Source organism: Neolamprologus brichardi, chromosome 18 (assembly GCF_056152115.1).
Source record: "Neolamprologus brichardi isolate AB-2024 chromosome 18, ASM5615211v1, whole genome shotgun sequence".
NCBI lineage: Eukaryota > Metazoa > Chordata > Actinopteri > Cichliformes > Cichlidae > Neolamprologus > Neolamprologus brichardi.
Window position 1 is genome coordinate 1,468,153 of NC_142121.1, and position 26,143 is coordinate 1,494,295.

At 44.9% G+C, this 26,143-nt stretch overlaps 1 protein-coding gene across 7 annotated transcripts in view; it reads right to left on the reverse strand.

Moving 5' to 3' along the window:
* The window catches only part of LOC102789675 (disks large homolog 1), a 99,501-nt gene that overhangs the window by 48,361 nt on the left and 24,997 nt on the right, over nucleotides 1-26,143 (reverse strand). For 2 of the 7 annotated variants that reach the window (XM_087832185.1, XM_087832189.1), the window contains exon 4: nucleotides 24,659-24,730. The exons of the other annotated variants lie outside the window; for them this stretch is intronic. In XM_087832185.1, coding sequence (XP_087688311.1) covers nucleotides 24,659-24,730 — 72 coding nt within the window. The remainder of the gene's footprint in view (nucleotides 1-24,658; nucleotides 24,731-26,143) is intronic. 7 annotated transcript variants of the gene reach the window in all.

Sequence of the window (26,143 nt, forward strand, 5' to 3'; positions counted from 1 at the left end):
GCCATCACCGAGGAACCTGACGGCACATCATCAGCTTTAGAGCTCCATCTCAATGAAGACGAGCGCGATTTACTCTGATTACTCCACACGTGTACATGCACTGAAGTGTAAACAGCATAAACACATAAAGCAACTTTATCCTGTGTTTGAAATCACGCTGACGTTTAAATGCAACAAAGTGTTTGATTTAAATAGAAAATCTTTTCGTTTTCATCCATTTAAAACAACCCTGAAGAATCCTCACGAATGCAGCTGTGGAGGATTATGGGAAATCTAAGAGTGTGTTTCTGCTGGAGATGAAAGACGGCGTCGTGTACGACGAGCATTATAAAACTGATGCTGCATGCGAGACGCCGCGCAGCATCCTAGCAGACGGACGAGTGCGCTACAGACCGATGAACAAACGGAGTGCTGAAGTTCGCTGCTGTAGCTCAGCGACACTGAAATGTAGTCAGAACCACGAACAGCGCCGCTCATGGTTTTAAATTTTTTATTCAGAAATCATTGCTGGCCAGCCTCCTGATTTCTAACGCCCAGAACGACCGTGGAGGTGTGACATAAAAAGGTTAAATTCTCCTCATCCAGCACGGCGAATCATCAAAAACGTCGTCTAGTTTCTGTTCGTTTCTTATTTCTGGAAATAAACGGACCAATCCTGTGATTCCATGATAAACGCTGAAGTTCAGAGCTCAGCACTTATCGCTCCGACTGGATCAGGATGATCAGGGCCGAGCTGACCTCTGTAAGGACAGCGATTCCCAGCTTCCCGAGTTTGAAAATCTGCACAGAACCTGGGATCAGTTTCAGCAACGATGAAAAGTTTTACCTTCCGTTGAAGCCGCTGCTCAAAGACGGGACATCTTCAACGATACTGAACTCAGCCGAGGCAGCCGCCACATCCCGGATAGTTTGGGGGTCGGCACGACGACCCAACCTGAAGTTTTGTTTTTAGAATCATAAATTCGGCGCTTTTCAGGATTCAACGATTTAGACAGTCAGCAAAAACAAAACGAAAGAAATCGTAGTTAACTGGTAAACGACAGTCATGTGACCCGCCTGTCAGGCTTTCGCGTTCAGACGCTGAGCAGCTCGGCGTCTGCAGGATTCATCGCCGAGCGTTCAGAAACATTTCTCCGAACTCGTTTTTGTATCTTGTGACGTCCTGACGTCATTTAACGACGATCGGGAGACTTTTCCTCAAACTTTATTTTGGATTCCTACTTTCTAACCTACAACTAACCAACCCAGCCCCCTCGCCGTGACCCCACTTCACCGACGACCCCGCCCCCTCCTCCACCCACCTTGCAGCCGAACATGAGGGAGATGGTGCTGTTGGTGCAGGCCACCTTGCAGTGGCACAGCATGGGCGAGAAGCACTCCACCTTCTTGCTGGGGGACATCTTGTCGACGCCGGGGCAGTTTGCCGACAGCCGCCTCCTCCGGGAGCGCTGCCGGCTCCTCCCGCGCCGTCCGCCTCCGGCTGCGGCTCCCCCAGCAGCACCTCCTCCGCCTCCACCTCCTGCCTCTCCACCTCCTCCACTGCTGCTGCTGCTGCTGCTCCCTGCTCTCACCATCCGCCCTCATTCCTCGCATCGCTCCATCACGGCGGGGAGGAAACGACTCCCAGAGCTCTTCCTTCATTCAGGGAGAACCTCCCCCTCCTCCTCCCTGCTGACCCCTCCTCCTCCTTCTTCTTCTTCTGCTGGTTGAATGTTTTCCTCTCCCTCTTGACCTCCTCTCAGGCGCTCGCCTGGACTCCTCTCTCCCTCGTCCTCACGCTTGTTTTCCTCCTCTATCTTTCTCTCTCTCTCTCCCGCTGCACTGAGAGCGGCGATGATGACGAGAGAGAGCGAGGGCTGCTGTGTGTTCGTAAAGCGTCCCTCTGTGGGGGTGTGATTGGTCTCTGGGGAGCGGGGGGAGGCGAGAGAGGTTGGTCACATGACTCATCGGAAACGAGGAGGGTTGAACGACAGAGAGAGAGAGAGAGAGGGGGTGTATCCTCAGGGAAGGTAGAGTGATGTAGGACAGAGTCAGTGATGTGGAGGAGAGGAGGAAGAGGAGGACACTGAGGAGGAAGAGCGAGAGCCCACACAGCAGCGAGCGCTCCCTCCATCAGAGAGGTGCATTTTAATCTGACAGCGAAGAAGAAGACGCGACAGGCGATTGGTCGGCCGGGCTGACGGCGGCGTTACATAAAAGATGGACGAAGCTTCCGGGTTTGAAAAGATGCCTCAAACCTGCCGCCTTTCTAACAGCCACCAGGGGGCACAACTTCCTGCTGAGAGCATTAGCCCGTGCTTCTGAGGAAGAAAACGATCCCGGATCCACATCTGTCCAAAAGTCTCTTCCAGGACGGACTAAGCCCCACGTTTCATGGAAATCTGACGGGGACGAGCAAACGGAAGACGAACCATCCGATCAGCCCGGATCATTTTTATCTCTCTCTCCTGTTGTTTAGCGCGACAGTGTTAAATTCATGACAACGACTTTTAACTTTCGTCACTTTCACTGCTCGGCTGGTTTTTGTTTCTTTACACCAGTTCTGGACAGTAAAGCTGATGTAACTGCTCTAAAGTTTCACTGATCACCGTTTATTCATATTTTTAATATTCATTAATCATCTGACTGAATCACTTAATCTCACTACAGATGAGCTACAACAAAAACAGCAACTAGGGCTGCACGATTTTGCATAAAATGAGAATCACGATTTTGTTGCTTAGAATTGAGATCACGATTCTCTCACGATTTTCTTTTCCAGTATAAATATTTATTGCACTTATTAACTGCACATCAACTTCGTAACAGTTGAGACTGAACATAAAACAATAAATAAACATAAAAACAACAAATGTCTCACATTTTGTCGTTGCTGCAAAATGTTGTACTGCTTGAACTTCCGTCTCCACCGTTGCTCGACGCTGCGTGTATAGAGCAGGTAGTGCAACAATAGAAAAATAGTTGCGGGACGGCACTGTGTAGCGTTTGTCTAGGGTGTTGATCATTTTCCTGAATCCCTCGTTTTGCACAGTGTTGATGGAGCCATATCTTTGGTCAGGTGATAAGTAATAGCCTCCGTAATTTCTTTGTGCCTGCGGGAGGTCGACGGTATAGGGAAGCGCTGTATAAGGTTCCCGTTATTGATGTTTGGGTGATTGACCGGGACGGATTTTCTCCTGTCACTTTCTCGTCATCCCTGACGTGCTCTCTGTTGTTTTTTCCTGCTAATTTTAGCAGCCAGCTTCTGTATCACGTGGTATAAGCTCCGCCCTCGTCATTTGTTGAGCAGGAAGAGTGAGCGCTTGTTTTCATGCAGATTACGTCCCGGATCAAAATGCGGTACAATCGTCGTCTTTTTTTTTTTTTTTTTTTTAAATCGTTGTCATTTGGAAATGAGATCGCACATAAGTATGAATCGAGATCGCAATTTTCTAACGATTAATCGTGCAGCCCTAACAGCAACTGACATAAACCAGATCCTTCAAACTCGTTAATAACTTAAAACTAATGGCAGAAATGTATAAACTAGTCTCAGATACTGAGTCTCTTTGTAAACACATCGACTCTCATCACGACTAAGTCAGGAAAAATAAAAATAACAGCTTATTAACCTGATTTGTGAACATTAGCTGGTTTCTGCAGTAAAGCTGCTGCTGATGTTGGCTGACACAGTACATGTTTAATAATGTTTAACAACTTAAACACTGTGACTAACATTAACTAACGCTTTAACTGATATTACAATAGAAGGTTTGGTAGCATCAGTGCAAACAGCCGTTTGTGTCCTTTGATTCTCGTCTAGTCTCTGGTTACGGTTCAGGAGGCTGTGAGCACGCGGCGGGATCACGAGCTTTTGTGCGTCTCTGAAACCACAACGCACAAGTTACAGTGGTTTGCAAAAGTATTCGTCCCCCTTGAAGTTTCATTTTGTCACATTACAGCCACAAACATGAATCAATGTTATTGGACTTCCACATGAAAGACCAACACAAAGTGGTGCACACGTGAGAAGTGGAACGAAAATCCAAACGTTTTTTACAAATAAATAACTGCAAAGTGGGGTGTGTGTAATTATTCAGCCCCCTTTGGTCTGAGTGCAGTCAGCTGCACATAGACGTTGCCTGATGAGTGCTAATGACTAAATAGAGAGCACCTGTGTGTAATCTAATGTCAGTACAAATACAGCTGCTCTGTGACGCCTCAGAGGTTGTCTAAGAGAATATTGGGAGCAACAACACCATGAAGTCCAAAGAACACAGCAGACAGGTCAGGGATAAAGTTATTGAGACATTTAAAGCAGGCTTAGGCTACAGAAAGATTTCCCAAGCCTTGAACATCCCACGGAGCACTGTTCAAGCCATCATTCAGAAATGGAAGGAGTATGGCACAACTGTAAACCTACCAAGACAAGGCCGTCCACCTAAACTCACAGGCCGAACAAGGAGAGATCAGAAATGCAGCCAAGAGGCCCATGGTGACTCTGGACGAGCTGCAGAGATCTACAGCTCAGGTGGGGAATCTGTCCATAGGACAACTATTAGTCGTGCACTGCACAAAGTTGGCCTTTATGGAAGAGTGGCAAGAAGAAAGCCATTGTTAACAGAAACCATAAGAAGTCCCGTTTGCAGTTTGCCACAAGCCATGTGGGGGACGCTCTGTGTGGAAAACTAAGACTGCACATCACTCTGAACACACCATCCCCACTGTCAGATATGGTGGTGGCAGCATCGTGCTCTGGGGGGGCTTCTCTTCAGCAGGGACAGGGAAGCTGGTCAGAGTTGATGGGAAGATGGATGGAGCCAAATACAGGGCAGTCTTGGAAGAAAACCTCTTGGAGTCTGCAAAAGACTTGAGACTGGGGCGGAGGTTCACCTTCCAGCAGGACAACGACCCTGAACATAAAGCCAGGGCAACAATGGGATGGTTTAAAACAAAACACATCCATGTGTTAGAACGGCCCAGTCAAAGTCCAGATCTAAATCCAATCCAGAATCTGTGGCAAGATCTGAAAACTGCTGTTCACAAACCGCTGGAGCTGTTTCAAAGAAGAATGGGCAAAGATTTCAGTCTGTAGATGTGCAAAGCTGGTAGAGACAGACCCTAAAAGACTGGCAGCTGGAACTGCAGCAAAAGCTGGTTCTACAAAGTATTGACTTGATTGATTGTAATCAATTAAGCCTCCTATTAACCGTTTATTTTTCCTGTAATAGCAGCGACATGTTTGTGACTGCAGCACGTCTGAGGGGCTTCCTGTTTAAGTCACTTCCTTTTCTTGGTCTCTTCTAAAATATGTTGATACTGAAGAGAATCCTGAATACATAAACATAAACAACCCCCCCAATCTCATTGTGTGTGTGTGTGTGTGTGTGTGTGTGTGTGTGTGTGTGTGTGTGTGTGTGTGTGTGCTGCAGAGTAACCCTCCAATTAAGAACCAGCACAGAAAGACAAAGACAGTCGGTCGGATTCACTCTGTACCTTCTGCTCCACCCGAAATCTGCCGCTTTATCTCCGTCTCTCACACTCGCACACACACACACACACACATACACTCTCAGACACACACGTCCACCCACTGTCTGCCGCTCGCCTCCTCGGTGTGTGTTAGTCATTCAGGGTGAAGAGGAGAAGTGAGAAGAAAGGAGCTCTGTACCATTAAAGCAGATTCTGAGGAAGCTGCTTCACATCAGAAGACTGAGCCGATCGGTCTTATTGACGACTAATCTGGTGATTATTTCTAAAATCAATCACTCAGCCTACGAACCATCAGGAAACCACAAAAGACATCAGCTTTAAATGTTTACATTTGTAATTTTACAGGCTGGAGTCGGCAAATTTTGTTTTTCATTTAGTTTAACAATATTTTCCATTTAGTGTCCAATCAATAAATCCACCAACAGTTTGAGCTCCAATATTTCTGGGAAACGACTCAAAACATCCAAATAAAACTTTATTGTCTGTTTATCCCACAGCTGCGGACCTACAGAACAACAGACACAGCTCCCAGTACCTGCAACCTGAAAACCAGCAGCGCATCATCCAAACCCAATCCCCCAACAGCAGCTAAGGATCATGGGTAGTGAGCGGTTCCCCACAAACAGCAGAGGAGAAGTCTGTTTACTCATCGATGACCTCTGTATTATTTTCAGCTGTTCAGAGAGAGCTGCTGGAGGCAGGAGCTCCTCAGCTTCAGTCGATCCCACCCCGGCTTCTTAAGTCCAACTCGACTGAAACATCGCTTCCCACTGAAAAGCTCAATAATCACAAGATGTTTTTATAGGTAATAACAACCGTCAAGTTCAGGCTTCAGACGGGGTGAACTGTGCTTTACTGCCATCACACTGGACCCAGGTTTAGCAGCGACTGAGGATCATGGGTAGTGTAGTTTTAGGGCTCAGGTCACCAAACTTACTGCCCTTCAAAAAAAAAGAAAAAAAAGACTGACACCAATCACGGCGCTTGATTCAGACGCCTTAAACAGAGCACAGACAGCTCTCATTACACTTTAGACACTTCAACCAATCAGCTTCCATCTGAGCGCCTTGTTATGGAAGTCTGAGTCAGGCTCGCACACGTGCGGACAAACAAGAAGCCGACACATGCTCAGAGACGGGAGAGCAGACTGAGCGTGTGTAGTGACAGCGACCTTGCTGCTTTTTACACGCCACTCGGCGACCGGCCGCCACACCGAGGAGCTTGCAGAGAGACTCGGGGTCGTTTCAGGAGCACGTGAGCGGGATCAGGTAGTCTCAGTCCTCTCAGGGAGTTCAGACAGAAAGCAGGAGTATAACAGGCTCCGTCGCTGCTGCTCATGCTGGGTTTAGGCTAATTTCCTGGAATACAGGTGTTAAAATAACGTGAGTGTTGCTTTAATTTAACTTTTTTTTAAACAAACAAACAAACAGAAGAGTGGGAGGCATTTTAGACGCCTGCAAAACAAACGAGCCTGAAGTGTGTCATGTTCTGATCCAGCTGGAAATCAGTCAGGAAACAAAAGACCCGATTAAACCTGCAGCAACACCTGAGTCAGGTGAATGCCTGTTTGAATGAGGCCAGCCTACCTGCTGCAGGACAGCTCCCACTAGTGGTGGCAGATATCACACATTTTCAGCTGATCTATGTTCTACTGAAGTTGCACATTTGTCTCCCTTTGGGCTGGAATAAAAATGTATTTTCTTCAGGAATTTATCTCGAAGCATTTTAGTAAAAATAAATAAACAGGTAACGATCACACCTGCAAACACAGATATTCTTCCCAGTTTCTCACAAAAGTTTGTTTCATGCAAACCTCAGGTCAGTCGTGCAACCCAGCGACCTACAGCCCGATCCAGCAGCTCACCTCCGCACACCTGTGATCTCAGCTGCTGCTTCACTCCTTCAGCTCTCATTACGGCAGACGCCGCACACTCGACACGATAAAAATAAACAGGAAACAGAAACAACAGCGAGCTGTGGGGTTCACGGCTTTCTTCTCATCGCTGGCCGCAGCAGATGTTTCACCTTTCAAAGCTCTTTGAAAACTGATTTGTTGGAACTATGAGTGAAATGTCTCCTTATTAAAGTCACATGTGTATAAATCCTCATTTTGACCAATCAAAAGCCTTAAACTCAGAGATGGTCTTCACATGTCTGCACATTCATCAGTTCATTAAAACTGGTGATGTTGATTAGAGAAGCTAAACTCTGAAATAGAACAAAACTACAGAAGAGTCTGATCCAGGTGTTTGCAGCTGTTCACACACAGCTGGTCTGACTAAGACTTTGGGATCACATAAGGCACATGGTTTATCATGCCACATGAAAAACAAAATCTGTAAATTAAACTTTTTATCAGTTCCTGTATCTGACCTGCACAGTCAGGTGAACAGCTGTAGAGGTGGCGCCCCCTGCTGGACCTCAATTAGAGCTGAATGAAACCATCCAAACAGAGAGATGTGCTCCTCTGTCAGAGTGAGGACGCTCCGAGCTAACCAAACAACCTGCTGAAGATCCCAAACATCCGAAATCCACCAAAGAAAGACGAAACCAGCCGACCTCACGGTCCAGAGGAGACCAGCTGACAGCAGCCGAGGGTTTTGTTTTGTCAAACACGCTGAGAAACGGAGAGCTGAACACCTGAACACTCCTAAAACACGACTCCAGCAGATCTCAGATCAGAACAAATGACAAACCTCACCGATCAGCTGATCTTCAGCCAGCAGACGACCCGAGAATAAACAGGAGAAGATCGTTCCTGCGCTGTGTGCTCACTGTTTTTGTTCGTAGTCCTCAACCACAAACATTAAACCCCCCAAATATATTAATAAGAGCTGCTGGCAGCGGCTGGTTCTAAGCAACCAGGACTGAAATCTTAAAAGTCTCTGCCAACTTTAAACACCGGCTGGAACAGACCGATCAATGTGCAGGAAACGAGCACCGCCACAAACGAGCAGCAGGGGGCAGCACAGGCTCAGCCACACCAAAGTTTCCTTCCCTGCGCTGCAGCTGAACAGACACTGATGCACCAAACTGAATGGAAAGCTTTCGCACAGCGTGATCCTTCATTTCCCAGAAGCAGCGATGTGTGTATCAGAGATAACACACTGTTAATAATTTAATATGCACTGAAAGCACACAAACTGATTATAGATGAAAAACACGTACTCCCCACGTATCAGCTGACCAATAACCATCCAATGACAGCTGATGGCGTTGGGGCCGACGTGCTCCTTCATAAATAAAAGTCCACACGTTTGATAACTTCCTGTGTTCTCCTTATTCCTCCAAGACAAACTCCAACAAACTGTTTCATCCGCTCATAAACTATGATCACCATCCAGGTTTTCTGTCTCACCTGTACCTCAGAGGCCACGCCTCCTCTTTCAGTGTTTCTAAGACGTCTGCCTGTGAGTGTTTTTGTCCCAAATGACAGTTTGGCAGTGACTTCTTGTGCCTGTGTCGACCCAGATGGCGAGGAGTCGCCCTGAGGCGAGGGAGGAGGAGGAGGAGGGGGGGGACGTCGGAGCCATTCGAGGTCGCATCTTAGCGTCCCTGTCGTATCTGCAGCGGCTCAGCGCCACTCCCTACCCACAATCCTCTGTGCTCCCACGCTGCAGCAGAGAGAGGCAGGTTTTAAAATAAAGACTCCTCAGCTCTCTCCAGAGAACAGATGTGCAAACCAACCTGAAGTTATTGGCTGTCGGGTCACACGTGCACACAAAACGCCGAACAAACTGAACAGACTCACGTAATACAACAGCCGCGTTATTCTGCATTACTGCACCAATAAATATTGATCATGAAACGCCGCCAACCCAAACTATTTTTAGTTTCGATTGCAGTAAAGCCGCAAGAAGTACTGCTTTAAAAACACATGTCCTCAATTATCAAACAATCGATTAGGTCCATTTGTGGTAAACAAGCAGCGAAGCAACATTTAATACAATAAATACATCAAACACCGTCAAATCTAAACATATGCATTATTCACTGTAATCCAGCTGATCAGTAAAGACGATCAATCAGCTCCAAGCACGTTCAACAGTTATGCCTGTAACATGTTAAAAAGCAAACAGCGACACTTCTTTTTATAATGAAGTTCACATCTAACATCTGGAAACACTTCCTGGTCCAAGGACGTCAGTGAGACGGATTTTTCTCATGTGTGTCAAAACCCGAGTACACAGGAGGAAGAAGATGAACTGGAATCATTTACAGATAAGAACAGATGAGACGTTTCCTGCGAGCGGTCCGTGATGACCAACCCGCTAAACTCTAAACGTCTGCTGTGGTGAGTCAAAGACTTTGTAGTCAAACAAGTCTGAATCATCTGAGTAAACCTGAGGAGACAAAAGTAAATCAGCATAAACAATCGCAGACAGAAGAGTTTTCTAAAGCGGATTTATTCCTGAAAAAGGAAGCCAATGTTTAGCTTCCCAGTGAGATCATCGACAGTTGCATTAAAGACACCCACGTCGTCTTTTTGTGAAACCAAATACTTTCAATCGGTTTACAGTCAAGAGGACCGTGTGAAGACAAAACCAGCAGCTGCTCCAGATTATCAGATAATTATAATAAAGAGTATTCTGGATCTGCAACGTTTAGTTTTTACCTAAAAGCGTGACTGTAAAGACTCAGAGCTTTTAATGCTTTTAATTCTTCTCCTGTAACTGTGCAGGTCAACAACTGAAGACGTCACAGTGAAATTAAGGAGGACGGGAACACAGCGGGCAGATTTCTCACCGTTACTTAAAGAAACTGACAAAACCATAATTGTAATAATTGCCCAACAGCTTTAAAAGCTGTAGCGGCCCAGGAGTCCATGATTATCGTCGCCAGTCGTCCACCGTTTCATTTGTCAAACATGAGGAAACTGTTTCCACGCAGTGACCTCATTTAATGTTTCACTTTCTGTCAAACCCAAAAGAATATAAAGAAGATACCAATCCATTCTCGTTGAATAATAACTGACGTTTAACTCAACGACCATAATTAGCAGACTAAACGGACCACAGGAAGTCACACAGCTGCAGGAGACACTCAGGTAGGGAGAAGTCTGACCTGAGATCAGCTCGGGCTGCAGACACGCAGCGAGGCCGAGGCTCGCAGCACGTTTCAGGAGAAAGTGGCAGCTGGAAAATCTTTCAGCGCAGTGCAGGCAAAGGAAGCCGGAGCTCTGTGAGCTGCTCTCTATGGGAAAGCCCTGGAGTGAGTCAATAAGGCCGCCACTTCCTGTTCCGACAGCGGCCGCAACAAACACCGAGAGAGTCAGAGGCGGCGTGAAAACAAAGACATAAACTACCAGACTGCACTGAGAGGTGATTCCCCTCGGAGTCTGCAGCTCGGGTCCTCCTGCCATCCAACATCACGATCTCTGATCCCCGCGGGACTCTTATCACCGAAAATCTCCTCCCTGCTCCGCACAGGAAGGAATCTCTGCTTCCTGCCATTTGGAGCAAATGTTTTCACTAATGTGTCATGCACTTACAATTTAATTTATCTACCAGCATTAAGTTCTGCTCATCAGTGCCTGCATTTATCAGTCTGCTGCAACCTAAAAATACACTTTAATGAAAGGAAACCCAAGAACTGACAACAAATGTTAATACAACCAGAGTGTGCGACTGTGCGGTGTATGGGGCACAGACATTTAACAAAAACCTCACAGCTGTCTCTCAAAATAGTGTCCATGTCATGTTTTTAACAGCATTATGGTCAGGTCTTTACCTCACAGTATATAAAGCAGCCTCAGGCGGCTGCTGATATGATTTGGTGCTGCATACGTAAAACTGACTTCAGTTTAATTTAAAAAACAAACATAAACCGAGCTTCCTAAACACGTTTCTGTTACGTAACATTTTTTTTCGCATAAAATGAATCAAACAAGAAATCTGAAGATGTCACATAGTTGTGCTTCTATTTTAGTTCTAGTGTTTTTATTGTTTGAATGACGGCGGAGCCCGTTTTCATGCAGCTGTGCGGTGTATGGGGCACAGGATCCAACATTAACAAAAATCTATTCATACAAAAGTTTATTTATTATAACATGTCCAAATCTAAGGTCTGATTGAGTGCATTAACTCCAAATATATTAAAAGCAGACTGAAGTAGAGCTCTTTTACTTTACTTACGGTGTATTATATTTAGTTCTTATGATTGATTCTCCTTCAATGCTGTACAGTAAAAGTAAATCTATCATTTCTCTCCCCTCTTATATTTACACTCCTTAATTTATTTGAAAAAATACATTTGCAGAGAGCATTAAGAGATTTTGCAGTGTCTACCAACCACAGCTGGTAAAAATTAAGTTTGGCCGAAGAGTTTTTGATTAATCTGTTAGTTCTTTTGGTCTAAAAGTTAGCTCATCCTTAAAATGTCCTTCTTTGCCCAAATAACAGAAATCAAACACAAATCAAAGACCTCACACTGGAAACACTGGACCAAGTGATTAATTTTCCATTTGGAGCCATAAATAAGTCAAACGATTACTTGATTAGTTTTCCTCCTTCTTTCTTGTGGTTATGAAGGGAACAGCTGCAGCTCTGTGGCTTTAATCAAACATTTACTCTGCAAATTCAACATTTGTCCCGTGATTTTGCTACTATAAAAGGATCTGTTTAATAATGGAAATGAATCATGTTAACATATTGCACATTTCTTTTCCTTCTGCTCTTTTTGTGTTTTCATCCTTCTCTATTCCTTCATCTTTCCCTCTCTCTAAAACACAAAGAGGGAAAATCTATTATTCAGCGCAGCAGAGATATGACAGCTCGGTTTAATATGCAGGGAAACCACAGAGATTCTCCATCAGCATGCATACAAATGGAGGGAGAGGGGGAAAGAGGGGGAAAGAGGGGGGAAGCCCAGGGGGGAGCAGAGGATCAGAGAGGAGGAGGAAATCTTCCTCTGCTGTAAAAATGCCTGCAGAGTAAAGCATCAAGCTCTTAAGTACAATAACAGCATGTTTAACCACAGCCTAATGAAGACTTCAACACGACGGAGACGAGGAGAAGCAGAGAAACACAAAGATCCAGAGAAACTGCCGCAGACTCGTGAGAATAAATTAGGAGAATAGAGATTATTTCCATCAAAGTGATAAAAGACGTGGATGACAGCGACCCACAAACGTCACAGTTAATGACGGGTGTTTATCATCTGTTTGACTTCCGTCTGTTCATCAGAGAGAAAACATCAAAAGTTTCACACAGGAACAGAAAAACTGACAAAAATAGATTTTTAAAATAAAATCTGATGCTGTTGCAGCCTTTTTGTCTCGTTATGTGAATGAATGACTTTTTAGCAGATAGCTGATATCACCTTATGTCCACTATTCAAAGCAGGCGACATCACTCATCGCTATGTGTCAACGACTGAGTTGATGCTCCACCGCGGCTGCTAGCACTCAGTGTTATGGTGGGTGGATAGCACGAACCAAGTGAGAATTTAAACTGAAAATCCACAAATGCCCAGCTTCTGTCTTTGGTGACAGAGGGTAGAGTCAGCACTGATACCCGGAGTAACACAACCAGCAGAGGTCACGTCTGAAACAAACAACCTGAACAACATCTGGCAGGATGAGGTGAATCTGGGTGCTCAGCCCAGCGGGTGGTGTCAGGGGTGGTGTGGTTAAACCAAAACAAACACCTTGTTGCTGTGATCCCAGTCAAGCTCATGACTTTTGGTCCACCTGCCCTGCAGCACTGACAGGTGGCTAGCTTTCACCTTTCCCAGTCCAATGCTGTGAGTTTGTCCACCAGGGGGCAACGTCCCTGTCAGCAACGTCACAAACAACAATCGGCTGATCCGAGTCGAGCAGAGCATAAAACGAGTAACTGCCAGAGACGTAATCCGATTACTTTTTTCAAGTAACAAGTAAGGGATTACTATCGCAAAAACGGTAATTAGATTACCGTTACGTTCCCGTAGGAACGCTGCGTTACTGCGTTACTAAAACCGTGATTTTTTGCGAGAATGTCTCATGACAGTGACGTAAGCGAGTGCGACGTTCGTGACAACAGCTGTGTGCAGATCAACAATGGATCATATATCGAGTGCAGAGAGAGTATGAGCGTGCAGCGTTTAAAGCGTGGAAGTACTGACCTTACTTTGAGTTTGATTCCATAAAAAGTGACAAAAACATTAGTGTCCGTTGTGCGTGGGAAGAAAACTTCTTTTTACAGCGAAAAAACCCCTAAACTTCCAAACAAGCACCGAGTAGCTACGACGTAATGGGAAACTCAGAGAAACTCGTGGATTCTTCCACTGACCGCTGCACACCTGCACCAGGGTAAACCTCCGCCTACCCCACTCCTGCTTTACAGGTGAAAATAGAGCAACAGGACCGCTAGTCTGTGACTTTATTTATTTTCTGCTGTGTTTTACTTGCATCTATTTGAAAGACTGAGTGTAAACACACAAAATATTTTATTTTATGTGCTGGAATGTGCAGAAAATAGGTTTAAATGTTAAACTAATTTCTTCCAGTCAGAGAATGTTGCAGATAATTAAATGTTTGCTTGATGCATAAAGTTAAAAGATTAAAACTAATAAAACAAGTTTTAAAAAGAGACTTTTCCATTTGATTACATTTTGTATGATGGATTATGCAGAAAAAGTAGAATTGGGCTGAAAGATCTATCACTTTATCACCTATTCAGGTTGTAAATCGTGTTTTTAAAAAGTAACTAAGTAACTAAGTAACGAATTACTTTTGAAAATAAGTAATCAGTAAAGTAATGGGATTAGTTTTTTGGGGAAGTAATCAGTAATTAGTTACTGATTACTTTTTTCAAGTAACTTCACCAACACTGGTAACTGCCAATAAAACAAATTATTTTCAGGCATTGTCATATCATCTTCATCAAGGATTCATAAACAACTAAACATAACAAATGTTATATACAGTCTGATTTTACACAAAACAACAGACGTTTTTAGAGTCAGCACACAGAAAGTTGATCAGTTAAACAGCAACAAAAGAAACTGACTCAAACAGCCAACACACACCTGTGTTACCAGACGCCTTTCAAAACAATTCAACCCCCTGCAGCAGTTTGTTATCATGGTGCATGAAGGAGGCGTGAGGCATCAGCTCCAGTGTGTAACAGTAACAGAATGAAAGCTACACATTTTCTTAAAAAGCACCTTATATTTGAAGTTTTACGATAAATGTGTTGCTGTTTTTAGGTTTGGACACAGTCCTGAATCAGGCCAGGTGCTCTGCAGGTGTTCAGCCACAGACTGAAACAACAGACAAATTAAAATGTTGACCTGAAGATTCGTTTATTAAACAGCGTCAGTGTGAACCTTCCACTCACTCACAGAGAAGCTTCTTAAGAAACCTGCCAATTTAACTCCCAGTGGTGCCACGCGATTAGGGCATCATCAGCAGAGGTCAAGGGTCACAGCACACAGAAAGCAAACAGAAGTGAGAGCCAGTCTTCTGCCTCTCTGTTTTCATCTCAGCGCCCTGCCCACGCTTCCCAGCATCCTCTCTGTTCCTCCTCCTCTCCAACCTCTCCTTCTGTTCTCCTCACCTCCCTGCAGACTGCTGGCAGATTGCTGAGTGTGCGTGCGTGTTTGCGTGCGTGTTTGCGTGCGTGTGTGTGCGCGCATGTGTGAGTGTCTTATTAAACTGCATGGCTGCTCCTCTCGGCTAGTGTCCTCCTTCAGGGCCCATCAGCCTCTTGCAGTGCAAACACAGCCATTAAAAATTCCTCACGGCGCCTCGACGTCACTCACAGCAGGAGCGCCGTTACAGTGAGGGCAGAGATAATTGTTGAGCTTCCTGTGCCGAGCTTCGACCGTCACAGCTGGACTCGACACGACGTGTCGCGCGGTTTATCTGCTGGGTTAACACCACCAGCTTAGAGAACAGGTGAAACCAGTAGAGCAGGGCGATGTGACCAAAAACATGTATCACGATATACATTTGAAAATTTGCGATAACGATATAACTGACGATATAATTGACATTAGACAAAACACTTTACAACTCCTCAACTTTATCCATCCATCCATTCGCTTCCGCTTATCCTTTCCAGGGTCGCGGGCGGCGCTGGAGCCTATCCCAGCTGTCATAGGGCGAGAGGCGGGGTACACCCTGGACAGGTCGCCAGTCTGTCGCAGGGCTTTCATCGAGGGTTTGTTTCCTCCTCCAGGCATCGCTTGAACATCAGCACATCTGTTCTGTCAAACTACAGCAAAGAGAAAATAAACCGCATCTCACGACCGTGCGACAGATGTGACCGCAGAGAGTCATGTGACCGGCTTTACCGATAAAGGTTTGGGGTCAGAAGGTTTAGTGTTTCCGAGCAGCTCGGGATGTCGTTTATGCACATAATCATCACTAATAGCTTTAATGCAGGTGTTCATCTCTGGGCCATGAAGTACTGCAATACGGGCTCAAAGTACTTAAGACAGTATTAAAATTAAATTATACTTTAAAAGAACTTACATATAAAACAATACCAGATATACAAAATGCAAACTTTAAAAGTATGAATGTTATTGACGACATTTATTAAGCATTAAGTATATATCAGAGAAAATTGTCGAGTAAACGTAAATAAAAAAATGCCATCGAGGTCATAAAAAGCTTTTAAATTAAAGTAAATTAAAATATTTTAAATTGAACGCAGGTAAAAACAAAGGTCACGACCAACAGATAAACCAAAGTCAAATCTAGGAATGATTCATGTTTCTGACTCTTCGTGCTCGCAGGTTCACTCTCCTCGCTCTGCCCGTAACCATCATCAATAATTCAGGCGGCTGTTTCCAGGCGCAGCGGCGAGCTGCTGATCGAAGCATCGACAGTCCGACAGCACGAGCTCATTATGCTTCTCTGCAGGTAGCGGCCGATCAGCCTTCCCATCAGCCCCTGCTGCTGCGGTTGTTTTCTGGAAGGAGTGCAGACGGCCGATTTGACCTCCGACCTCCGGCTGCAGCAGACTGCGGCTCTGTGAATGTTTCTGTTTGTGAGGACGACTCCATGTTTAAACCCACAGTAACGAGCTGCTTTGTGATTGGATAACTTCTTTCCCACCCACACACTCGTTACAGGTTCAGAGCTGTGAGGACGCACAGACTCCTCAGCAAGGAAATGGAGAGCAACTGGACATGACTGCACCGTAACGGAGACGCTGAAACGCCGCGTCCTGTCACAGAGTCATAATTAAATTAAACATCATCTCGTGCTTGAGTTTTCGCTCCGGGGGTTGAGGACGTCGACATAAATAGACTTTTGACAGGAAGTGTCTGAATCTGCGTGAGAGTGCCTGCACTGCTGGTTTCAGCGTGGCGAGAAACACAGCAGAGAGATTTTACACACATCAAACAATTTGTCATTTTTTGTATCTCTTTTTAAACAAAAAAGATGTTTTTATTTTCCTCATTTCCTGTCATATACGTTGTGTTCCAATGATCAGGCGTCAGACTGCTCTAAAACTCTCAGTTTATCAGGTTTTTTTCTACTCTCGGATCTGAATGATGTCACAGAGAGGGGATACAGCCACCACTCCCACTAGGTGTTCAAACCTAATCAAAGCTAATCAGGCTGGATGAACTGAGGGGCTGCATCGAGGCCTGGAGGAAGACAAAGAAGGATTGTTTTGAATTGTGGATCATGCAAAGCAGCTCTAAGAGGGGCCAGGAGCAACAACAGGTCCACGTGAAACATCTAAAAACACAACTGCCTGAAACCAGCAAACTTCCTATCAGAGATGAGCCACCAGGACCTGAACTCCCGGCCCGGTTCTGATCCGAGCACCGACCTCCAATCGGAGGCTGCAGCAGTGACTCAGCTCCTACGTTGAAATGTTTACAGGCTGAACCTACATCAGTTTTGGTCTCTGTGGATAATTTTCACCTTCATTCAAACTGTGAACGCTGGTTTTGGTTCTTACGTAACATATTTAGTCACCCGGGCAGCGTGCGTCCTGTAACCGTGTCCTCAGGTGTTCCTCGAGTGCTGATCTGTTGGTGTTCCTGTATTTAGACCGAGCCGACTGTGCTTTGTCCTGCTGAATCACCGAGCTGCAGCTCGTCGCTAATAAGGAGCTGAAAATAGCGCCAACGCCGAGGCGCTGCCCTACAAACACACACCTGAGGCTCTGACACCTTTCCTGTGCGGGGAGGAGACGCCTGAAACAAACAGGAACACGGAGGTTGCTGGTTCAAATCCACTGAGGCCTCTTCATGAGTGCTCAGCGGGTGCAGGGAGAAAAACGTCCTTTAAGTTTAATGTCACACGGAGGGAGTTTTAAGGACGAGGCAGCGGGGGTTCAGATCAGAGAGACACGGATCACAGAAATGGGATTTCAGAGAAGAGATGAGGGCCTGCAGGGACACTGATCCCAGACCAGCTGGAGACGCCGCCTTGTTTACATACAGCCACTAACGATTCAGCCCAGCAAACAGATTTAAGAGACTGAAACTCATCTTTCAGAACAAAGTTGCTCCTTTAACGCTTCCCACAGACAGAACATGGACACCGGCCTCCTGTTCTAACTTCAGCTTCTGTTTTATTGCTTTCATTTCTGCTCCATCGTTGGTTTTAGAGGCGTCTTTCTCATCTCTACAACATCTCTCTGTCCTCTGTCACCTTTACAGCAGATATTTTAAAACCCCTATTAGACCGTCTTGATGCATTCTCAATCATCCAGGAAAATAAATCTCCAAAAGTTGATTCTGTTCATCTGGACGTAGCGTTTTCTGGGAGAAACGTTTCGTCACTCATCCAAGTGACTTCTTCAGTCTCAGCTGACTGCAGGTTTCAATCTTATAAACAGTACATTTGCATCATGACTGAAACCAGCCCACTGAAGGAACAATGGGCTGGAAGGTCAGTTCCTTAATCATAATTATGCAAATTCTCATGACCATTGATAACAACCACTGACCAAAGCCCACTGATCAAAGGCCATGAGTCCCATTCAGAGAGAGTTGGGGAATGGCTGCAATCACAGCATTGATAAGATGGCGAAAGAAGGATAGGAGCAGCAACTTCAGCGCGCAAAGATGGCGACTGGCTGAAGTCTGACAGTGCCTCAAAAAGCCAAATCTGAACTTCAGGAAACACCGCCACCATGCTGCGAGCCACCCAAACCTTAAATCACACGACAGGTTGAGAAGTCGTCGTCATAACCAGATACATGCAGCGATATGTTCTGTTATTGAACGTCATGGTTCGCGTTTGGTTTTTAAACTCATGCTTGTTGTTTAGAACAACATCATGTTTTTTACAGTTTGAAAGTACCAATAAATAACTGAATAAGTGCATTTGCCCTGGTAGCTTTTATAAACCCAATAAAACAACCAAACACTATGACACAAAGAGAAAGTGCATCACGGAGTAACACATAAACCTGGGATTCTTCAGGTTGACCAGGATGCTCAAGGACACAGGTCGACATTTATCACCTAAAACTCTCATAATTAATTTAAAACGCTCCATGGATCTCAACAGACAATGTTCAGTTATCAATCTTTCCCTGACCTACGAAACTACAACTTACAAACGGTCCAGGAACACAAAGAGCTCAAAATAGCTTCAGTAAGGTGACGGCTCCAGACTTCCAACTGGTGTGAACAAAAACGTGAAAGCGCAAAAATCAGCTCTGTCTCGTTCAGCAGCTACAGTGACGCCACAGGAAGCAGAGAGCAGATCACACACAGCATTATAAGCTCTGTCACATCTTTACATGTTAATAATGTGATAAAAATGAACAATCAAAAGGTCAATATGTTCCGGATGCTTTCAAATTTCATTCACAGCTCTAAAAACACCAAGAAGCCTTTGTTCAGTTCAAAGTCAGACACCACACACTGCCAGCATAAAGTTAAAACAGTCAGCTGGTAACTATCCTGATCAGTAATCGATAAATGGATTGAACTGAATCATAAACCGACCCAAAAATAAGTATGACTTTAAAAAGAGAAGAAGCTTAATAAACCAAAGGCGTGAAAATTTCAATGAAATTTAATCCATATAGCCTCAAATCACAACAACTTAATGTGTGTTATATTGTAAGGTAAAGACCATACAATAAGATAAAGAGCAAAGAAAATGTCACGCCAAACTCGCATTAGGAAAAGTCAAATTTATTTCTAATCCTTATTTTTTAGAAAAGAAACCGATGAGTAAGAATAAAAGGCTTGGGGCTGTATTTGTCCATCAACTTTTCTTCAATTCGGCAATGATACAGTAAAATGAATGGTTTTACTTTCCCTACAATCATCGCTTCATATCATCAAAACCGGTTACCAACCTCCGTTCATTAGCGATGCTGCTTTAATGGGTATAACAGGCTGGAATGAGGCGCGAACCCTTCAGAAAAGTAAGTTTTTTACTGAATAAAAAGTCGTCTTTATTATAATATACTAGCCGAATTGACCATCGACTCACAATTAATGACAACATACCACCTATTAGGAGGTAGCACTATTTTTGGTAGAAATCTCACTTTTATAAATGTATCGTCACAAATCGATACTAACCACTTCATCAGCGGTGCTGTTTTAATGGGGACCAACGGCGGGAATGAGGCGCGGACCCTTGAAAAAAAGTGAATTTTCACCTAATTAAAAAGCCGTTTGAATGATGTAATGAAAGCCGAATTTAACACCGACTCACTCTTAACTAAACTCGCCCTCCAGTGTGTGCATGTGTCGGTATTTTATGAGCTTTCTTCAAGCGTTACCTTAGTGGTGACAATACAAATGCAGTCCATCGTTCCGAGCCGGGAGTGAAGCCCGGGAACATCAGCATCTCATCTCCGTCCGTCCTTCCTGCTGAGCGAACTCCAGCGAGGCGCCACTCTTCATAAATACTTCACATTCACTCACAAACCGACCGACTGCGGTCATAAATCTACCCAAGAGAGAGAGTGCGCTCACCGGAGAGCCACCTCATCCCTCCCCCGGTCCTCCTTCATACCGTATCCGGAGCTCAGCAGGAGCAGCGCTCAGCGAACCCCGCTCCTCCACACACACAAGCTGCGTTCAGGCGCTTTGGGAAAAACCCACTCCCTCCAAGTTATGAGGTTAAGAGATTAACACGGGACTATTAAAACCAGTCTTGTACTGTTTGTTAGCGAGGTTACAGGAGATAGAAATTAATAATATAATTTTATCCAGTCAAGTTTTCACTTTAAACCGATCAATCAAACGCGTTTTGACTGGAAAAATAGTTTCAGAGTGTATTTGAATGCAACACTAAATACCTGTACTGTAATGATTGCGTAATTGCAGACCAGCGTATTTATTAACACTTAAAAAAAAATAAACAAAGACATTAAATAATACATTTTGGAGCAGCTTAAATTATGTAGTTTAATTATTTATCATATTATAAATTTACACTAATTAAAATATGAATTTATTCTGTAACTGAACTGAGTCAAGTATTTTTACCTTTCAGTAATTACATTTGACATCAGGTATTGTACTTTTAACCAAAACTAAAACAGTTTTGATGCAAATATGAGGTAAATGTCATGTGATTGAAATAATTACAATTATTATTTTTCTCCCCTGCAGGTTCTAAATGGCACGTAGGTATTCTGAGCACTCCTTAGGCATGAATGATATCTGCAGATGACGATCTGGGCTGAAATGAGTTTTTACTTATCAGTGAATAATACTGTTTTATTACAAGTGCAACATGACTCTAAAAAGACTTGATTATAGATAAATTTCAACTTGATAGAATAAAACAGTTATTTCTTCAAATAATCATGTGAAATACTGACTGATATATGTGACTATTCCCTGATATTTTCTACATTAAACAAAGTCTGAAATAAAATAAAAAAACAGCTGAAACAGCAGTATGTCTGACATTTTTACATAAAAAGGATTCATGAATAATTTTTCTATCAATCAGCTAACTGAATTACAGACTGACGTGTGTTTTAAAGTGTCCCTGAAGCGCTGTGACGTCCTACTCGATAAGAGACCACAAACTCATCTTGTCTGAGTCAGACTGTGCCTCGGCTTTTCCTCTTGAGGTTTGAAAACACGCTAAGTGCTGCTGATGACATGTATGACTCAACGCCAAATGCTCGTGGAGGTGGAGGAGGAGGAGCAGTGTCCCTCTCAGCAGGAGCAGGGGGAGGAGGAGCTGGGGCAGCGTGGGCGTTTGGCAGGTGGGGATCTTTCACAGCTCCATGAATCCGTCATGTAGCTGCGTCGCGTCTCATCATCATCATATGGCGTGTTTCACACCTCGACATTAACACAGAACAGGAAGTGATGCGAGTGGCGTTTTCCACAGAACAGTTTGCCGGGCTTTACATTAAAGTGATGAGCTCGTTTGCCCTGAAGAGAAATAGTTATTAGTGTTTTTGTACTTGTTCTCCAAGCAGCTGAGAGCATCAGAGCGATCGATCAGATGAGCTGCAGCAGTTTGACGTCTGCCGTGCAGCAGCAGCGAGAAGCACGCCTGCATGTTTGACCCGTGTCTGATCATTCACTGCAGAAAAGTTTAAAAACCTTTATTGAGCTGCTGCGACCCACAACTGTGTTTAGCACTGGACTTTTGTTTGTTTCACAGTAATATGAAAAGAATAGTTTAACCCTGCAGAGAAACAGCACCTGCCTCAGGTGTGGACATCTCGAACCGCTCACAGCGCCGTGGTCGTCACACATCACGAACGTTATCAGTTAAAGTCAGAGTGAAAAGCTTTGCTGGTTGTTCTGAGGAACACGAGGACATTCGAGCGCTCTGCACGGCTGCCCGAGCAGCTTCATCACCGTGGAAACATTTCAGGAAAAGTCGAGATGATGTGAGTTTTATTCCACATCGACTGTCACACAAAGCGCCTCTGAAACTACTTGTCCACCACCTGCTCACCAGGTACACAGCAGGTTTTTTATTGGTCGATGAGCATCTTACAGGACGCGCTCACAGTTCGTCCGTGTCCAAGTCTCCGCCTCTTCCTGCGATGATGCAGCGGTTCTGTGGGTTCCGACTACAGACTGTAGATAAAAGATGGATGCAGTTTCAAGCTGTGCAAAATGAAGCCGGTGCATTCTTCTGAATGTCCAGCAGGTGGCGCCTCCTCTGACCCTCGAGCCTGATCATCTGATCCTGATGAGTTCATGGTCTCAGTCGCTGCTTTCAGGTGTCATTAAATGCAAGTTGTTAGCCAAGATGCTCATTGGCTAACAACTTGTGATTGAAAGTCATTAATCAATGAGCATACAGTACCCTTCAGTGTCAAGTTTGAGGCTTCACAAAACAGACTTCACTAACAAACAGGTGACGACGCTACGTCCATCTGTTTTATACAGTCTGTTTCCACTGCAGCTGAGAAGCCTCACCTGTCAGCAGGTGTTCTCCACCTGCAGCCTGACGACAGTGAAACAATGTGGATACAAAGGGAGCTGAGCCTTGTTAGATGGTTGGACCACAGCTTCATGTTGTGTGAATTATTAACTCTTTCCCGGCCGAGGCTCTGAGCCGCCGCTGCCTCGTGGTGAATAATGTTTGCTTATGGACGAAGCTTCGCAGGTAGATTTTGCATAAGTGGGTCACAGCAATGTGAGGTCAGAAAGTCCCCCGGACGAGCTGCGGCGCTCAGAAACGTACAACACTGAGAAACACATGAGGATGGTATTTGAAAGCAGCACGAGACACACAGGAGCCTGAAGAGGCGGCGCAGGACCGAAGCCTCACGGAAACCTGAAGTGAAATCCACATGAACCACCACCACGAAGGTGCTGAACGCCAGTACAGCTCCAGTCTGTCCAGGGGAGGCCTCGCAAGGCTCCTTCACAATAAAAGCTCCACACATGCAGGCTCAGGGGTCAGGCGCTCAGCCTGGCTGCAGGGTCATACCCGGTGTTTAACGGACTCTCTCACTAACAGCTCAAAATGTAAAGTTGACCCATTTCAAACACTAAGGTGCTTTTTATCAGCTGATATTTGAGACATGCTGACATGAATTCAGTGAAGTTTGAACGTCTGTTTGCTCAGTTTGGATAAAATAAGGAAGTGAAATTCAATCAAAAACAATAAACATGAACTGATCGAAGAGTTTCACTTCAATGTAAGATTCATTTGGACTTGAATGTGAATGAAACTGTGCTGCAGAGCTGAAATACAGGAACTGAAACCTGCACGGCGCTAACGAACAAACTTCTGTTACCGTATCCTGAGCTTCAAGTGAATTTTTAATCTGCATTTAAAGAGATTAAAAGTATCAGTAAAATGTTCTTAAACACATTTACTGCTGCTGTGAACAGCTCTATTAAATCTACTGTGTTTCTATTGTGCTATGGGTAAAGTTTTAATCCACGTTTAACACTTTAAATGATTTTAATATCACTTTAATCCAACTTTGATTCACAGCTTCTTGTGGAAACACTGGTTACATTTTAGGTTTGTTGTTGCAGTAAAGTGAAGCACCAACTGTTCTCAAAGCTCATGTAACTGCAGAATAACAGCTCACATGCATTTATTAGCTAGCTGTGATATTTTCATGTGAAACATGGCGTCATTTTTATTTTTGATCGTTTTCCATTTATGGTCACGGCGTGAAAAGAAAAGCTCGTCAAACCTGATTCGATGTGTAAACTCTGAATGACTGAAGACTCGTTCGTGTAAATCAGTTAATAAAGTTTTTCCCACATCAGTGACAGCTGTGTGTGTGTGTGTGTGTGTGTGTGTGTGTGTGTGTGTGTGTGTGTGTGTGTGTGTGTGTGCAGCTCTGAGGACCGGAGGTGTACCGTTCAGACCCGACAACATGAACCAAAACGAATGAAGCACGATGAACCCACGACCCCTGAACACAGCACAGACAGCCTCGACGTGCCGCCGCGTTCCTGCTGACAGAAATATTTAAACTCTGAGACCAGACGTGAAGATGGAGGATGAACACTGAAGGAGCTTCAGGTCAGGACGAAGCTCACACGCCGACCATGACGCCGCGGCGCCTCGGTGAGAGGAGTTTGTTTTATTGATCAGTGTTGAAAACAATCCTCAGACTTCAGCTCTGGTTTCACTTTCATCCAAACTCAGATCAGAACGACTCAAAGCGACACGTTGAGGCCGTCTGGGCGAACCTGACCCCTGACCCCACCCCTCCGATGGCCCAAAAAAAGCACACGAGGACTGGATGGGACATGCGGCGAAGGTGGACGACACCGACAGCCCCTCCCACCAACAGCAGGCAGTACTTACTTGTCCGTCACGGCCAGGCGGGCGCTTGGCCTGCGCCAACGTGTGGAGGATTTCGTTTAGGAGGGGGGAGTCCTACGGGGGAGCATGAGCGTTTACAGTCGGGAAAAAGAGGAAAGAAGAAGAAAAGCATTCAATCAACAACACAGCAGGTTCAAACATCTCAGCCAACGTCAGGTTTCTGATCTAAACACGATGCGTACGTCCCTCCATCGTTGATCATCAGGTGAAATATGTCACACTGACGCACGTTTGCCTCCGTTCATGCATCTGCAAAGAGCTGAAACCCAACCAGCTGCAGCAGCGTGTTATGGTGGCTGGCAGAGAACTCCCGGGGTCATTATGGCCGACTGCACGTCGTTCAAATAAGGAGCCAGCTTATTGGCTCCAGAGGATACAGATGGAGTACTGATCGCCTGGTCAAACAACCAGCTCACCTTTACACCCATGTGACCCAAACCCGGGTCCTGGACAGCTGAGAGCACAGGACTGAAAAACCAGGATGAACGAGCTCAGTCGGGCTCTGGAAAAGCTCCTCAGACAACAAACAGACAAGAAGGTGAAGCGAGAAGCCCGATGCCTCACTCAGGAAACAAACGGTTCGCCAGCTCCATCAGATGAGAACCGTGACCTCCACTTAACCTGGATGTGCCGCTCACTCACATGGCGAGCGTCAGAGTAAATCCTGAGCGTGCATCAGCTGCCACGCAACCCCGAACGCTAACCTCAGGCCAGCCGCGAGCGGATGAGCGTCTCCGTCCACCTGCCCGAGCGCACAGCACGGGAATAATGATGCATTACAGACTCCAGCTGTTTGCCACGGCAACCTCTGCAAACTTCAGCTTTAACCCCCTCCCAAAAAAACAATCTCATACAAAGACAAAATAACATTTTCTGGATTATACTCCAATTTCAGGCTGATCCCATCTATTATGAAAACACGGGATTAGAGCGAATGAACGAAGCAGAGGAGGCAGATTGCTCCGTTTTCACTAACAGAATCGCCGGCTTTCACGTTTCACATGTTGGCGTTCACCACGACGTCGCAAATCACATCTTGGAGACGTGTTTGTGCCGCAGACAGAAGCTCAAACACTGAGGTCTCAGGATTTAAAGCACCAAACAAACAACCTGCCGCCTCTGCTCTCGATTTTCAGGAAGAGAAAACAGAAACTTTACTGAAAATAACTTTAAAAGCGTGCAGACTGATGGAGATCGCTACATTAATCTCTCACTTTTACCAATAATCAATCGATTGTTTCAAATTATAAGACGTCAGAAAACTAAAACATCAGAGTCACCACTTTCATTCTGTCTTTTTTCCCGTTTTACCTGCAGAGTCACTTTTTCTACTTTCAGCGAGTCTTTATTTTATTTGACTTTTTGTCCCGTTTGATTTGGTTTTGCGTCATTTTATCGTCTGTTCTGTTACATTTTATCGAACTGCTCTGATGTTTGTTACAGACTGCTGATGTGCTGCATCGACTC